This window comes from Pelmatolapia mariae, linkage group LG10_11, assembly GCF_036321145.2.
Source record: "Pelmatolapia mariae isolate MD_Pm_ZW linkage group LG10_11, Pm_UMD_F_2, whole genome shotgun sequence".
NCBI classification, from domain to species: Eukaryota; Metazoa; Chordata; class Actinopteri; order Cichliformes; family Cichlidae; genus Pelmatolapia; species Pelmatolapia mariae.
Window position 1 is genome coordinate 16,125,108 of NC_086236.1, and position 18,004 is coordinate 16,143,111.

Sequence of the window (18,004 nt, forward strand, 5' to 3'; positions counted from 1 at the left end):
TCATGAAATTCAGGGTGTTTGGAGTTCAGTGGTGTATAAAGTGCTTGAGGCCCCTGACCAAAATGGGTCCATGTACACTGTTGCTCTGGTAGATAACCTGAGTCACGTGAAACATGTTCGCTGTTCACAATTAAAGAAGAATGTGGAATTTGAGAGCCTTTGTCCCTTCAGTGCTCCAGTTCAACTAGTCTGTGAAGGTTCTCAGTCATCCAGGTCATCGTAGTCAAAGGAGTTAGCAAAGAAAAGCGTCTGGACTTCTTAAAGTTGCTTGAAGACGTTTCACCTCTCATCCGAGAAGCTTCTTCAGTTCTAAGGTCAAATGGCCGAGAGTCCCAGATTTAAACCCAGTGGGAGTATCCCCCCAAAGAGGGACAAAGGACCCCCTGGTGATCCTCTAATCACATGAGCCAAGGTGTGAAAGCGGGTGTGGGACCTAATCAGCCAGGGTTTCGGGTGTGCTCATTGTGAAACCTGGCCCCACCTTGTCGTGTGAATTCCTGAGGTCAGATGGCCCAGGATGTGAGTGGGCATTAACACTAGAAGTCCCAGGCTTTTCTAACCCTCTGTCAGCCAAGTGGAAGCTAACTTGGCTAGTCTGTTAGCATCAATTCATATGTAAATTGGGTCGTTACCTGAGAATTGTGGAGGGGAGTGGGGGAGTGTGAATGATTGCGGATTTCTAACTGCAAACTGCCTCTTTGTTTGTGTGTGGGGAGGGGGAACTGCTAAAAGCTGTGAACTTCATTTTGTGTTCGTCTTGATGCATTCTCAATCATCCAGGAAAATAAATCTCCAAAAGATTTATTGATAAAAACAGTACAAAAAAACCAAAAAATATTTCTACAAAAACAACCATTTGTACACATATTTACAGATAATAATAAAAAGTGAGTGAGTACATTTCAATCACTCACAATCCTGGCACTGCCATGGTAGCTGTAGTCTGCATTTACCACATGTGTATCTGTAGCAGTGAACACATCGCATAGTGGCATGATTGTTCTTGCATTTGTGTTTGACCTGACACGTGGCTCTTTTTCCAGGGCTAGGTGTGGAGGGTTGTGTCTGAAGCAACTGTTCTTTTCTTGCCTTCTTCCCAGCCATATGAGAGTTAGCCAACTCTTTTGCAAGCTGCACCAGGAAGTCCACCCGTCTTTCCTGCGTCCCGGTGCATGCTTGATACAGCACATGTGCATTCAGTGCTGCCATGTCAATCATGTTATAGGACCGTGTACTCCCGCACCATCTGGTCCATCACATCCACGCCACACTTTGTGGTGTTGTAAAGGGTGACAGTGTTTGGCTTCCTTTTGGTGGTGTTATCAGTCTGAACCACGCTGTGCATGCTGCTAAGAATATAGACTGTCTTCTTCCGTTTGGCTGCATACGCCGTCAGCGTGGCAGCAGAGGTTGAAAACACCTAAGAAATAAGATAAATTGTTATTTCCATAGCACTTTTACACACAATGAAACACATAAACATAGAACCACAAAAGACCTGCAGCCTACCTGAGTGGTGAATTCATTGCGATTTGTGTATCTAGCGGATTGAGGAATTTCCCGGCGAATCTTGCTGACTGTGCCGAGGATGGTGGTTTTCCGTCTAAGAAGTTTTTGCGCAAGTGAAAGTGATGTGAAGAAATTGTCCGTGGTAACATTTCTGCCCTTGTCTAGGAATGGTTCCATCAGCCTCATCACTACATTTTCAGACAGTCTCTCCCCACTGGGACGATTGGGGTCCTTGCCAAGATATGTGAGGACATTGCAAATGTACTTGGATTTTAGGTCGCAGGCCACCCAAAACTTGATCCCAAACTTGTCAGGTTTACTTGCAATATACTGCAGGAAACAGCACCGAGTCTTTGATCTTGATCTTGATCAAAGATGTTGATCTTGCGGGGGGTTACTAGGGTTCCATCACTACGTGACTGCTGGTCAGCAAACCTGGGAAACCCACAGATCATTGGAACTATGCCGCGTAACCACTTCCAAGACATCATGCAACACCTACGCTTTGATGACAGGTCCACCCGCAGTGATCGAGCAAAGACTGATAAGTTCGCTGCAGTTTCCAGTGTGTGGGGATCATTTGTCACCAACTGCAGCACGTGCTACAACCCTGGTCTACATATCACCGTTGATGAACAGCTCTTCCCATCAAAGACTCGGTGCTGTTTCCTGCAGTATATTGCAAGTAAACCTGACAGTTTCGGGATCAAGTTTTGGGTGGCCTGCGACCTAAAATCCAAGTACATTTGCAATGTCCTCCTATATCTTGGCAAGGACCCCAATCGTCCCAGTGGGGAGAGACTGTCTGAAAATGTAGTGATGAGGCTGATGGAACCATTCCTAGACAAGGGCAGAAATGTTACCACGGACAATTTCTTCACATCGCTTTCACTTGCGCAAAAACTTCTTAGACGGAAAACCACCATCCTCGGCACAGTCAGCAAGATTCGCCGGGAAATTCCTCAATCCGCTAGATACACAAATCGCAATGAATTCACCACTCAGGTAGGCTGCAGGTCTTTTGTGGTTCTATGTTTATGTGTTTCATTGTGTGTAAAAGTGCTATGGAAATAACAATTTATCTTATTTCTTAGGTATTTTCAGACACTGCTGCCACGCTGACGGCGTATGCGGCCAAACGGAAGAAGACAGTCTATATTCTTAGCAGCATGCACAGCGTGGTTCAGACTGATAACACCACCAAAAGGAAGCCAAACACTGTCACCCTTTACAACACCACAAAGTGTGGCGTGGATGTGATGGACCAGATGGTGCGGGAGTACACGGTCCGCAGAGGAACACGGCGCTGGCCAGTTGCCGTGTTCTATAACATGATTGACATGGCAGCACTGAATGCACATGTGCTGTATCAAGCATGCAACGGGACGCAGGAAAGACGGGTGGACTTCCTGGTGGAGTTTGCAAGAGAGTTGGCTAACTCTCATATGGCTGGGAAGAAGGCAAGAAAAGAACAGTTGCTTCGGACACAACCCTCCACACCTAGCCCTGGAAAAAGAGCCACGTGTCAGGTCAAACACAAATGCAAGAATAATCATGCCACTGTGCGATGTGTTCACTGCTACAGATACATATGTGGTAAATGCAGACTACAGATACCATGGCAGTGCCAGGATTGTGAGTGATTGCTGAAAATGTTGAAATGTACTCACTCACTTTTTATTGTTATTTGTAAATATGTGTACAAATGGTTGTTTTTTTATTTTTGTTTTTTTGTACTGTTTTATCAATAAATCTCAGCAACAAAGGAAATACACCCATGTGTGTTGATTTCTCCCTAAGGCAAACTGAAACACAAGTTTCCTTGTGGCTCAGGAAACTAACCACTCCAAGTGGTTCAGCATGGCCCCACCTTATTTACATAACAAAAGCAGCTGTTCACAGGTGATTAAGGATATTAGCTAAAAGCCTACCAGCCATTTGGCTCGACGGTGGGTTTTATAGGTAGAAAAGCCAAATGGCTCTTCTCTGGGACTTCTAGTGTTAAGGCGTCTGGGGAGGGAACTCAAAACTGGATTATAGATGGCAGACAGTTGGTGTCGTAAACCACCGCCTCTGTTCAAAGATGGTCGCTCACAGTAGACATAGATGGCCTCTTTCACTCCTCTTTCAAACCATCTGTTTTCTCTGTCCAAAATGTGAACATTGGCATCCTCAAAAGAGTGTCCTTTATCCTTAAGATGCAGATGGACTGCTGAGTCTTGTCCTGTGGAGGTGGCTCTTCTATGTTGTGCCATGCGCTTGTGAAGTGGCTGTTTGGTCTCTCCAATGTAGAGGTCTGGGCATTCCTCGCTGCACTGTACAGCATACACCACGTTGTTAAGTCTGTGTTTTGGAGTTTTGTCTTTCGGGTGAACCAGTTTGTGTCTGAGTGTGTTGCTGGGTCTGAAGTACACTGGGATGTCGTGTTTGGAGAAAACTCTCCTGAGTTTCTCTGATACACCGGCTACATAGGGGATGACAACATTGTTGCGTCTGTCTTTCTTATCCTCGCTCGCTGGTGTCTGATCTTCTTTTCTGTGCATCTTTGCTGACTTTATGAACGCCCAGTTAGGATAACCGCATGTTTTGAGTGCTTCCTTTACGTGTGTGTGTTCCTTCTTTTTTCCCTCAGGCTTAGAGGGAACATGTTCTGCCCGGTGGTGTAGGGTCCTGATTACTCCAAGTTTGTGTTCCAGAGGGTGGTGGGAGTCAAAGAGGAGGTACTGGTCCGTGTGTGTGGGCTTCCGGTAAACTTCGATGATAAGGTTGCCATTCTCTTCAATGTGCACGGCGCAGTCCAGGAAAGGCAAACAGTTATCCTTTGTGTCTTCCCTGGTGAACTTGATGTTTTTATCCACGGCGTTAATGTGCGCAGTGAAGGATTCCACTTCTTGTGTCTTGATTTTGACCCAGGTGTCATCTACATATCTGTACCAGTGGCTGGGTACTCTTCCTTTGAAAGAGCCAAGAGCCTTCCTTTCCACTTCCTCCATGTAAAGGTTGGCTACAATAGGTGACACGGGGGAGCCCATGGCACAGCCATGTTTTTGTCTGTAGAAGCCTTCGTTGTATTTGAAGTATGTTGTGGTAAGGCAGAGGTCTAACAGTGTGCAGATCTGATCGGGTGTGAAGTTGGTCCTGTCTTCCAAGGAGCTGTCTTCTTGTAGTCGTTTTCTGACAGTCTCCACTGCTTCCGTGGTGGGTATGCAAGTGAAGAGGGAGACTACATCAAAGGACACCATGGTTTCATCTGGATCCAGGGTAAGTCTCTGGACCTTGTCGGTGAAGTCGGTGGAGTTCTTGATGTGGTGTGGGGTGTTCCCCACGAGAGGTGCAAGGATGGTAGCAAGGTGTTTCGCAGTGTTATAAGTGGCTGAGTTTATGCTACTGACTATGGGTCTGAGTGGGACCCCTTCCTTGTGGATTTTAGGAAGTCCATAAATGCAGGGTATGGCATCCCCTGGATAAAGGCGGTGATATGTAATGCGGTCAATGATTTTGTCCTTTTCAAGGTCTTGAAGGCAAGCTATAACTTTCTTTTTGTAGCTGCTTGTGGGGTCTCGCTTTAAAGCTTCGTAGGTGTTGTTGTCACTGAGGAGAGTAGTGATCTTTGTTTGGTAATCCGTTGTGTTTAGGACCACGGTGCACCTTCCCTTATCCGCTGGTAATATAGTGATGTTGTGGTCTTTGCTCAGGGAAGCGACGGCCTTCTTTTCTTGTAATGTGAGGTTAGACGGAGGGACTTTCGCACTGGAGAGGGTGGCTGAGACTTTCATCCTGATCTGTTCTGCTTCTGTCTGTGATAATTTGTTAATCCGTATGGCGGTTTCTGTGGCTGTGATGAGGTCCACTATGGGCAACTGTTGTGGAGAAATGGCGAAATTGAGTCCTTTGGCTAAAACCCTCTTTTCAGGTTCAGTGAGATTCCGGTCTGAAAAGTTCTTAACCCATTTCTCCCGACTGTCTTTAGGTGTGTTTTCTTCTCCGAGTGGTGTGGGTTAAGACTGAGGAGTGTGGGTTTTTGAAAGCAAGGTGTGAAATTTCCTGCGTTGTCTTTCTTTTCCTTTAGAGTGTTGGGCCCGCTGAGCCTTGTCCACAAACTTGTAAACCTCCTCTAGGATTGGAGAGGGTAGAAGGGTTTCCAGTTCCTGCAGAGTCTGGCTGATCTTGATCTGGAGGGCATCTATAGTGAAATGAACCTGTCTTATCCTTTCACTTAGAAGGTGATTTTGTGCTCTCTGTAGAATCAAGTCTGCTCTGTGTCCCCTGACAGTGGATCCAAGGCGCAAGCTCTTAGGAACAACTCTGCTTTGCCTGCAACTTAGGTTGAAACGAAGGTGGCTCCTATAATCCGCCAGTTTCCTTGATTCCCTTTCATACTCCCGTACCAGTTGAAGGGTGTTCCTCCCAAAATGTACGGCAATATGTCTGTGAAGGTTCTCAGTCATCCAGGTCATCGTAGTCAAAGGAGTTAGCAAAGAAAAGCGTCTGGACTTCTTAAAGTTGCTTGAAGACGTTTCACTTCTCATCCGAGAAGCTTCTTCAGTTCTAAGGTCAAATGGCCGAGAGTCCCAGATTTAAACCCAGTGGGAGTGTCAACTACTAGAATCTGCCCCTATAGGGGAACCTATGCAAGGTTGTGAGTGGTTTTAATTGGTTTTTGAACCTAATCCGGCCCCAAGAAATTGCCAACCAAGACCGGAGACTCCTCGCCCCCGAAGATCAGGCTAGCTAGAACCCTTAACATCCGCTGTGGTGTCGGTTTGCACAAATCCGTTGCCAGGTATTGCTGACGTCCAGAATGGTGTAGCCCCTTTACGTAGGACTACTTGGGCTAATGCTGGGACACACTCGAATCCGCATAATCTTCGCCAGATAGCAGGGAGTAGAGCAATCAAGGCTGGGAGTCCCCAGGTACTGGTGCCCAATACAATTACCCCATTTAGTAGGGGTGCAACAATACTCGTATCGATATTGAACCGTTCGATACAGTGCTTTCGGTTCGGTACACATATGTATCGAACAATACAAAATTTTTAATTTATTTTATCAACTTTTCTTCTGACGATGCTGTGGATCTGCGTTCGACTACTCCACCTAGGCTGCAGTGTCGAGCGCAGATCCACTGAGTGCAGTGCAAGCTAGCGAGACAGAAGTTAAGCTCATTGCAACATGGCAACTGCCTCAATGCTACCCGAAATTGAACCTCCCCCATCCCCATCCTCATTCTGATCTGGCTTTTGGAACTATTTTGGTTTTCATGTGAAGTATGATGTGCCACGCAATGCTCAATTACATTTGTGGGAACTAGTGCGTTAGCGCAGTTAGCTCGTTAACGTGTTGACGCCGTCCAGCCCCACACACGGGGTGATCCGCGGTAACTCGTTAACGGAGATTTGCGGCGTTATGGCTTTAATGTCATTTTAACGAGATTAACGCTGACAGCACTAGTGGGAACACAACGAATATGACTGCACATTTACGCCGACATCATCCTAGTGCAAAGACAAGTGGAAGCAGACAAAAACAACAAGCACGCATGCTACAAACTTTACCCGAGTCATTTAGACAGCCGTTAGCACATGATTCTCCTTATAGGGACCTGATATGTTTAATATGCTGCTGAGAATATACCCCAGAAGAAGGGTATAGTATAGCTTTTATTTTGGAAAGAGCCATTTCTCTGTAATAAACTCTCTTTTCCAAAGATGAGTGATTTCTCGATCAGATAGATTTATTTATTTATTTTATTATTTTGTTGTTTCAGCAACATTACATTTAAAAACTGTATTTTTGAGTTAAAATATATATTTATAATTTTAATAAATGACAAATTAAAAAGAAATGAACATTTTTTTGTATCGAAAAAATATCGAACCGTGACACCAAAATGTCGAACCGAACCGTGAATTTTGTGTATCGTTGCACCCCTACCGTTTAGACCTTGGCAGTAAATGTCAATAGTCAGGACAACAATTCAAATCCCGGGGGTTAATTGTAGTGAAGTCTGCGAATGCAACGCAAAATCTAATATACCCAGGTAGCGCCCCTCCGTAATCCCTCGTGCCGCTACAATTTGGTGTGTGTCGACAGGATGTAGGTTCAGTGTTAACCTGCCCCAGCCAAATCCTTTCCTCCCCTCCTCGCGCTGCTACATTATAATTGGAGCATATTTGTCTTCTCTCTTGTTTAAAACAAAAAACTAAAAAAAACAAACAAAAAACCTTAACACTGTGGTGTTAGGGGCTGGTTCAAAGATTTATCCCCGTAAACAAAGCAAGACAATCAGAGATCGATCTATTTCAACTTGCAAGGGGAGCCGATTGGATCAGGGTCTTGGGCCTGAAAGCTCCTCACCTGATCCCAGACAACTCAAAAAAACCAGTGTCCCCTTGACGCCTTTTATTCAGTGACAAACAGTTACACAAACACCCATGGTAAAATCTCTGTGGTGTGTCATAGTTAAGTCACTGTGTGTGTGTGCATTTATGTGCGAGCGTGTGTGTGTGTGTGTGTGTGTTTGTATACGTGACTTCCTGCTGGTCATAAAAGGGTCATCTCCTCTCACCCCTGTATATGGCTCAACTCTTTTAACAGTCCACCATATACGAGCATAGGTGAGCTCATAAATGGCAGGAAGTAAACATTCCTTACCAAATAAGAAAACCAGGACCTTATATGAAATGTGCCTGCAGTTAAACACTATAGCTATAACCTCCTCCACCATCCTACAAGTAAGAAAGGGACAGAAAAACATCTAAACATGCAGTTCAGGACAAGGTTTACAAATTTAAGCACAACAATGACAACTTTTACCAAAATCACCCTAACACTAGGCTGCACTATTTGGTTATGAAACAACATCAGCATCTTGGCAGGGAACTTTTGGCCACTCTGCATGAAACAGACTTTTTGTTAAAATGTTTTTTCAGCAAGTTGAGAAGAACATTGGGTCAAAAGAGCCAGGACCATGACATTAACATTCGTATCATTAATTTTCTGTAGGGGAAATCGGGAGAGAAAGGAAAGAAGAAAACTGTTAGTAAAACATAAACATAAAGATTAAAATATACAAGAATTAATATTTAACAGCACAAACAAAGTGAAAGAAAATCAAAGGAATTAAAAAAGATTAACAATTGTTGCCAGTAAACAGGCGTGATATAACACCAGAAATGAAATTGTTTTGAGCCGAACTAAAAGGTTTAGTTTGGTGCCTAATGTGTTGCCGGCTTTGTGTGGTTGTATTTCTCACACTATATCCTGCAGTGAAACTGCTTTTCACACAGGGTATTGTTTCTCATCTTTCTCCCACTGTTTCAGAAATATATTCTGTATGCAATTATTACTTCCATGCATTAAACACACACACACACACACACACAGAGACTACTGATCTCACACGTATATGAAGTTCTCAATCATAGTTTCCATTTTAATTTAACCACAGCATTTCTTCAGAAGGATTGAGATTAACAATATAACAACACAAGACTCCATCTGCTGTGAATAAATCTCACTAATTTTAGTGATCCTGAACAAATTTTGATTTCTTTATTTGCACTGAAATAATTTACTTAGTGACTTTGTTTCTACTTTGTGATAAACTTCTAATGAATAAAAAGTTAACACTGAAATCATAATTGTAACAGAGATGTGGCATTTTTCAGGAATGATGATGCACATTTAGTAGGTTCCAATCAAATACTACTTGCATTTTTCAAATTCAAATTATTATTAGTTCTTCTGTGTGCTATTTTTATGCCGTTATGTGTCACTTTCTTTAGAAACCAGTTTCAACTCAGAGGCAACACTAAAAGCTGTCATCTCCTGTAGAAGTGTGAACAGGAACCGAGGAGGCTACAGTCAAATTCTGAGTATTAAAACCAAATGATAACCACTTCCTTCTCAGCTCTTCAGATAAATTCCTGAATCTCCATTTAACACATCACCTTTACTCTTTGAAGAGTAAAGGTGCTTCAGCTTCATCATGGTGGCTTGTGAAAGACAGCTTCTGGGCCTGGCCTTGGCCATCATTGGCTTTGTGGGGACCATTGTTATCTGTGCTCTTCCCACATGGACAGTGCATAAAGTCGACCATCAATCATCGAACAACGTGCAGTCTGAAGGTTTGTGGAAAGCCTGTGATACCGTCAGTGCAGAGCTTGTGGAGTGCAAACAATATGGAAAACGACTCTATATAAGTCTAGACCTTGAGGTTGCCAGAGCGCTCATCATCATTGCCATTATTATTGGTGTCTTTGGGATCCTGCTCGGTGTTGTTGGGAGCAAATTCATCAACTTTGTGCCAGATGAAATGAAAAAGAGCAAAATAGCTATGGTTTCTGGAGTTGCTATTGTCATTGCTGGCCTCTTTGTGCTAATACCAGTCTGCTGGACCACCATCACCATCACCTATGTTCTGCAGGGTGACCGTGTAAAGAGGGAACCGGGAGCCTTGCTTTACATTGGCTGGATCACCACAGCACTTCTGTTCCTGGGAGGAGGCCTCCTCTGCAGCTCCTTTATCTGCAGAGATGGAACTGACCAAGATGTTGAGTATGCCAACCCTCACTCTTTGTAAATAGTCTTTTTTACAAAGAGCAGTTACTTAGTTACTCATATTAACCTAAGCTTTGAAATCCAGCAGTCTGTTAAAAAGAAAAAAAAAAGGTTGAATGAGTAGTACAGGAAAGTCTAAAATGTAATTAAAATAGGAAAAACTTTTGGCAATTTGTGGATGTAACTTAATTCTTGATATTTTTTGTTGTATTTTATATCAGACACTTTTTCTTTTTATGTTTACTGTTTATGCTATTTACTATAAGAATTTGGACACAGTTTTCCTTTTTTTTCTGTGATCTTTGTAAAGATCAAAAGCATGTGCATTCAAAACTTCTATAAAACATGATTGTGTGGCTTAAATCTAGATCTGATCTGTGACTTTTTCTTTATTAAACTGTTCAATATTGATTATTATGTTATTCATTTGCAGTTGCATTGAGAATACCTTTCTACAGTATTTGTTTGCATTTTTTTTGATTAGGTATGATTGTATTGCAACTGTAAAATTGTCACATTAAGATGCCTGTTAATAAGAGAATGAGATCATGTTTTGGGCATTTTGAGTTTTGCTTAGTTTTTTAAAGATGTCTTTTTGGTGGCTGTTTTTCTGAGAGAAGCCAAATAAAAATGTTTGTTTTCTTTTGTTTGGATTTTTAAATGTATTGCATCAGATAAAGGACAATACATGTCAGGCTTGGCGAACAAAGTAACAAACACAAAATACAGGCTGGATGCCATTGCCTTTTGTACAGTGATTGCTAGAATATTACTGTAATTGTTGTAAGGTGAAAAGACATGTCGTGTTGACATAACATTCAAATAAAGAACAAAAAAGAAAAACAATGGTAGGAAAAAAGCATCTTTGCATATCCTCTTTTTCCTTTTGTCTGCCACAAAATCAATCTGCTCCCAATTTGTAAACGATGAATAGGAAAAAACAGATGTGACTATGAAACTTTAAACATGCCCAGGAAGTGTTTGAAATGAATACTTTGTTTTATTCATTATGACATAATTGATAATTATGGGAGAATGCCGTGTGAGCCAGTAAACAGGCATAAGATAAACCAGAAATGAAATTGTTTTGAGCCCAGCTGAAAGGTTATTGGATATTTTGTTTCTCATCTGTCTCCCACTGTTTCAGAAATATATTCTGTATGCAATAATTATCCCCATGCACTAAACACACACAGACTACTGATCTCACATGTATATGAAGTTCCTATAGAGGAAGCTTCTGGGCCTGGCCTTGGCCATCATCGGCTTTCTGGGGAGCGTCATTATCTGTGCTCTTCACACATGGAAAATCATAACAGGCTTCAAAGATACCACAGTGTACTACTGCGATGGGGAGGGTTTGTGGAAGAAATGTGGATTCCCAGAAGACTCAGCCTTTGGTATGTGTATGAATTACGAGCACATACCATTACCTAAAGAGCTGAGAGCTGCCAGAGCACTTATCATCATTGTCATTATCATTGAGCTCCTTGCGATCCTGCTTGGTGTGGCTTGGAGTAAGTTTATTAACTTTGTGCCAGATGAAAGGCAAAGGAGCAAAATGGCTATGACTGCAGGAATTGCCTACCTCATTGCAGGCCTCTTTGTTCTCATACCAGTCTGCTGGACAGCCAACACCATCAGTGATCATTTTAATCCTACCCAGTCTCCTTAAGATCCTCATCATGGGATGCTTAGAAAGATGAGTGGGGAGCCTCGCTCTACATTGGCTGGTTCACCGCCGTCCTTCTGTTCCTGGGAGGAGGCCTCGTCTGCAGCTCCTTTTTCTGCAGGGGAGAAACTGACTAAAACATTAAGTACTCCAACTCTTACCATGTAAGCAAGGCCTTATCCATATGTAATAAGGCTTATTTTTATACATCGAGCAGTTTATTGGAAATAAGAAAAAGGTTTTCTGAAAATTTTTGTCTTTAGTTTGTCCTTTGAATGAGTAGATTAACAAAATATAAAATCAGATTAAAAAAGAAAAATTTTGCAGTTTGATTGTGTAACTTGACTCTGAATCCGTTTTGTTGTATCCTACACCATTATAACCACCTTTCCATTTTTTAAAAATTTATTATTTGTGTTGTTCACTTTGTTGTATGGAAAGAGACATTCCTTTTTTGTGTAAAATCATACAAAGCATGTGCATTTAAAAAAGCTATAAAATCTGACTATGTATCCACTGGTTTAAGTCTATGTTTTATCTTTTAGTATCATCTCTTTATGTGATTGTATATAAGTAAGACTTGTATTACTCAAATGAGAATATATATTTCTGAGCATGTAAAATGATGTGTATTTTTTTATTTCTCTTTTTGCTTCCTTTTTTGTTAAAGTGGCTCAGTAAACATAATATGAATGATTTGGTAAAAGACTGAACATTTTAGAGTTTTGCATTTTAGAATAAAATGACATGATGATTAAAAAAAGTTTTAACAAAGATCACACTGCCAAATTTGACTTGGTGTGTTTTTAAGTTAAAAATGATACATTGACAAGCTAATTTAATTTTTAATTACAAATAAAAGTGAATAATGTTTGTGGACAATACTTCGTCCATGGTGGAATGAAATGGAAAATAAAATAGGGTTTATGTTTTTTTATTACTATTAATGACCACCCCTGACTTATTAAAAAAAAATAAATAATAATAATAATACTAACAATAAATTCACACCTTTGCTGCAGGTTTGTTTTTGTTGTTTTTTTCCTCTTTCCTTTTTGCTTGTTTTTTTTTCTTTGCCCATGGTCTTTCTTAAAAATAAAATATGGCTTAAAAATAAATATGACGTGGGTGTTTAAAACCACACACAGGTATTCAGAGAGTGGAACACACACCCCACTTTCTGAAAACATATAGTTTCCCATCAGCTTTACTTCTTAAGCTTGACTCTTAGTCTTTAGGCTTAAACCTGAAGTCGAAACCTAATTAAGTATTCCATCTTTAATTTTAAGAGGTGTATTTCATTTAGCTGCTGTCAACAATGTTCTTTCATTAACCGCAAAGCTGTTTCAGCAGGCTTTTTGCCTTTGTTTTCTTCGAGACGGTTACTTACTCCAGTTACACACAACAAGAAAGAAAATATAAGGATTTATATATATTTAATACAATTCAATATATTTACCAGTACATTTCAGAATAAATGTAAATATATGTGTGAAAATAGAAACAAAATAAACAATCACGTGTACTTGTAATGCTGTGAAGATATATTCACATTTATCTGATTTGAGATAAAATATATTTCCCTATATTCTTTATATTGTGAAATTAAAACACTAGTAACTGACACAAGCACAAGACTGCAACACTAGATTTTTATGCTAACAACACCTTTTTGAAAGAATTCTCCTGAATTTCACCAGCGCAAACTGTGCTCGTCCTAAAAATTCAGAAACTAAAACTGTGACAGGAAAAAAAAGGAATAGAAAGGCTTCCGTCTTTTCCTTCATTTGCCTTCGGGTCTCTCATTAAAAAAAAAAAAAAAATTAAAGCGAAAAGCACAGCGAAACCCTGGTTAAAATTAGCAAGTTGATATCCAACTTTGTGTGGCTGCTTATCCAGCGTTAGGGAAAGTGAACCCAGATAATTGAAAGTTACCCTGGTTACGCTGAACTTTGTAGTTTAAGGTTTAAATTTACAGTAAAACTTGCTCTGTTCCATCGGTCTGCCCACAGCAGGAGTCTTCCTGCTTGAAAAGAACTTTCTGCTCCTTTTCTGAATGGAGTAATTAACCCTGGAGAAACCATGGGGTCAAATTTGACCCCATGGTTTCCCTAGAAAACCAATGGGGTTGGCTCTGACCCCGTGGGTTCTCCAGGGTTAAATCTGGTATAAGGCTAAGTAGTGATGGTCAAATAAAGCTTCCTGAAGCACCCAATTACTCAAAGATTTTCAACACAATTATCTTTGGTGACATCTGGTGGCAAAAAATATGAAGAGCAGCTTGAATCTGAGAATTAAGAATTGATTATGATTGCCCCCTCTACTACGGAAGTGTAGAGCTGCCACCCAGGCAAAATAAAAATAGAAGTATATCACGTTATAACGTGAAAAGTTTATTGTTCTAACAAGATACTTTTCATGTTTGTACAATATACTTTTCACGTTTGAACAACATAATATCATGTTATTACAATATACATAATTATTACGTTCGTACAATATAAATATTATATTGGATGAACGTGACAATTATATTGTACGGACGTGATAATTATGTATATTGTAATAACGTGATATTATGTTGTTCAAACGTGAAAAGTATATCGTACAAGCATGATAGTATATTGTACAAACATGAAAAGTATCTTGTTAGAACAATAAACTTTTCACATTATAACGTGATATACTTCTATTTTTATTTTGCCTGGGTGGCAGCTCTACGCTTCCGTACTCTACAAATCTGAATTGACAGCTTGCGTTTTGACAGTTCTCTCTCACATCTGGGTACCGCAGTGGTCCTTTAACACATATTTTTTGGGTGAAAATATTATGTTGACAATTTGTGGGGAGAGTTGCTTATGAACTGGTTTTTATTTATGAAGAAGCAGAACACTGACTGAAAAATTTACAGTGCATGACCTCACTTCCTGCTCAGATCTTCCCTCACAGATAAAAATTACAGCTCTCAAGGACACACTATGTCCATCCATCCACTCATCCTTTTCAGGGTTGCAGGAGGGCTTTAAGCCTATGGCAAGGTCGCCAGTCTGTCACAGGGCTAACACAGACACAGAAGACAACCATTCGCACTTAAATTTACGCATATGGTGGTGAGAGTTCAATTAACCAACATGAAAAGTGGAGGCTGCATGTGTAAATATATACACTTTGAGATGCTATAAACAGTGCAATGAGAGCATAAAGTGTAAATGACATTTCCACACGATGTGCAAATTCTGAGAGCTAAGTGAACTCTTTCCAACTCTCATGCAAAAGAAAAGTTACTGCACAAAGGTCTTGTTTTTACCTGCATCCTCATACTCGGCTCATCTTTTATCCATAATTCCAGAGAAAACTATTTTCTATGACAGTCATATTTTATAATGTGTTGTATGGCTGTCAACAACATTGGTGTTCACATGTTCTAAGTAATATATCTTTATTTAATTTGTGACTTGGAGGTTGTAGCATCAGTACAATTGATGTGTGCTTTCTCACGCAATGTGAGCAAGCGAGTAAGGAAGCCACTCGAGTAGTTCCAAGTGTGAAAACCACATAAAAACTAGTTCCTGTTCAGCTGTCGCTCACTGTTAAATAACTGGAGCACTCAGACCACATCACCCCTCCCCTTTGAAGCAGTGGAAGACAGTTTCTTGGTTTGGCCTCGGCCATCGTCAGTTTTCCTTTATACAAATAAATCTATCACTAAATTAACTGAAACTGAAAAGAGAGTTAAACACAAAATGAGAGTGAAGAAAGACAGACAGTCAGAGACCCTGTATACTGGCAGCTCCTTTACTTTTGGTTGGTCTGTGTGGGTGAGACAACTAATCTCACCACGTACATCTTGAATAGGTTGAGTATACATGACATAATTTCAATAAAAAAAAAATTATGACAGAAATTTGTTGGACATATCACATTAACCAACTTTAGTTCCTGAAGAAGATTTTGAAAATGTATCCAATGTGAGCACACAGAAGAACATGGATTACAGAAGATCATTAGATGATCTCATCTGAGTACGAGCCAACAGATGAGTAAACTGCACTGAACAAAAGTTTCAGACCATGTGGATGTTCCCCTCTAAATTTAAGTAAATTGAGCATAAAGGACATGCCACTTCATTTAAAACACATGATCACAAGTTGAACCAGGAATAAAGCAACAAATTGCAACGAGAATATCCGGTGATGAAGATGAGCCTGTTATCATTGTTCCAGCTACATTTCAGTGACTGAACTACAAGTATCTACTGGTAATGAAGGAACTCTACATTAGCATCTGCTATGAGTAAATCTCACATTTCAGTGATAATGAAGGAATTTATATTCCTCTATTTATGATGAAGCAATAATGTTTGATTTTGTTTGCATTTAGTCACAAAATGCTGAATCATTAAAGAGTTCAATTAAATTAAATTAAACCAGGATTGCCACAGACCTTTTTAAAAAATTATATAATCCAATTGTAATTTTTTTTTAGATTTAATTAACAAATATACGCGATTTCCTTTGCAACCTTTTGCTAATTATACTTTTTACATGTTATGCCTCTCTGAGAGTCTGGGTTTCCTTCAGAGAACATTTTCAGCTTAAAGGCAACAATCTGTCATCTCCTTCAACAGCCTGATTAGTGAGTTAGAAAACCAGAGTCAGGTCCTCTGATCATGTAACATCTAAAAACCACTTCCTGCTCAGCTCTTTTCTAAATTACTGCAACTCTCAAGAACACACCGTCTTTCCTCTTTGAAGAGCTCAAGAAAACTTCATCATGAAACCTGGTGGGAGACAGCTTCTAGGTTTGGTCTTGGCCATTTTCGGATTCCTGGGGAGCATCGTCAGCTGTGCTCTCCCCACATGGAGATCCCCTGAGTGGAGGAAATCAGAGGGTTTGTGGAAGTCCTGTGACTTTGATTATAGTTACTATCCACGACCAACAACACTGTGCAAATCTTATGATTCTCTGCTGGACTTACCTCAAGACCTGCAGGCTGCCAGAGTGCTCATCGTCATCGCCATCATTGTCGGGATCTTTGGGGTGATGGTTGGTGTTGTCGGGGGCAACTGCACCACCTTGGTGTCAAATAAGAGGAAAAATAGCAACGTGGCTATAGCTTCTGGAATTATCTTCATCATATCAGGTGTCCTGGTGATCATTCCAATCTGCTGGAGCACCATCACAACTCTCACCATGGCGAGAACGTCTTACTACGGACCTCCATTGATGGGAGCCTCACTCTACATCGGCTGGGCCTCTGCAGGGCTGCTGTTACTGGGAGGAAGCCTCCTCTGCTTCTTTTGTTCACGCAGTAATGAGAATGGCTTTAAAGTTGAATACTCCAAACCTAGCTCTGTGTAAAAATATATAAATACTTCTATAAACTAAATAAGGCCTACATTTAAATGTATACAGTCTCCAGGGATCAAGAGAAATGTTTTAGAAAAGATTTACTGTATTTTTCTTGAATGAGTAAAAAAATAAAGCATGGAATGTGACCAAAACAGGCAAAAGTGTTCGCAGTGTATGTGTGTGAAACAAATATTTCTTTTAGTCTCTTTTTATATTATATTATAGGTATAGAAACAGAGGTTTTTTTAGGTAGTCTTCTTCATTTCAAATTTCAAAAAAATCCACAGTATCCACAGTGTGAATAGTGTCCTCATTTTTTTTCTTTTCCTTCTTTACGTAAGATTGCATGCCAGTAAAATTTTATAATAAATGATGGTGTATATTTACAAGCATGTGATATCATGTTCTTTTTTTTATCTGATCATGATGTATCTTTTTCTGTGAAGGTTTAATAAACATAATCAGAATGTGTTTGTGTTTATGTAGATCTCTCATGATTTAAAAGACTAATGAGAATTAAAGTTTTTTTTCATTGAAGATCAAGAGGAGAGGAAAATATTTTTAATAAAGACAACACTGTTGAGCTTCATTTTTTGCATTTCTAATTTACAGTGTAAAATATTTGTTGTAAAAACCAAGCAATTAGTATCTGTATACGTGTGTGTCGGTCTGTGGTTACGCTTTATCATTCAAGCAACAGGCTACATGTACAGCAGGAAACACATGTTCATCATAGTTAATAAATGTAGTTGCATATGAGGTCTAGTTCAACATTAAAGAAAGTTATTTTGTAATACATTAAACCACAAATTAAAAATCATATAAAAGACGAGTCAGTTTTGATTTGCTTTATTACTTTGAAAGTGCTCCTAGGCAAAGCTAAACTAAACTGACATTAAATAGCAAACC

The 18,004-nt window shown here is 40.1% G+C and overlaps 3 protein-coding genes across 3 annotated transcripts; all 3 read left to right on the forward strand.

Moving 5' to 3' along the window:
- Nucleotides 1-9,499: 9,499 nt before the first annotated feature.
- LOC134635272 (claudin-4-like) lies at nucleotides 9,500-10,093 on the forward strand. The gene has a single exon (XM_063484675.1). The coding sequence runs from the start codon at nucleotides 9,500-9,502 to the stop codon at nucleotides 10,091-10,093; it is 594 nt and encodes a 197-aa protein (XP_063340745.1).
- A 1,013-nt stretch (nucleotides 10,094-11,106) lies between these two features.
- LOC134635273 (claudin-like protein ZF-A89) lies at nucleotides 11,107-11,880 on the forward strand. The gene is given in 3 exon segments (XM_063484676.1): nucleotides 11,107-11,121; nucleotides 11,303-11,740; nucleotides 11,743-11,880. Coding segments are annotated over 3 exon segments (591 nt in total).
- A 4,636-nt stretch (nucleotides 11,881-16,516) lies between these two features.
- On the forward strand, nucleotides 16,517-17,104 carry LOC134635274 (claudin-4-like). Its single transcript, XM_063484677.1, has one exon. It carries the CDS (start codon nucleotides 16,517-16,519, stop codon nucleotides 17,102-17,104), a length of 588 nt encoding a protein of 195 aa, XP_063340747.1.
- Nucleotides 17,105-18,004: the final 900 nt, after the last annotated feature.

What these genes read in the sequence shown, in the direction of transcription:
- LOC134635272 (XM_063484675.1), top strand. Translation starts at nt 9,500, where the DNA reads ATGGTGGCTTGTGAAAGACAGCTTCTGGGCCTGGCCTTGGCCATCATT.
- LOC134635274 (XM_063484677.1), top strand. Translation starts at nt 16,517, where the DNA reads ATGAAACCTGGTGGGAGACAGCTTCTAGGTTTGGTCTTGGCCATTTTC.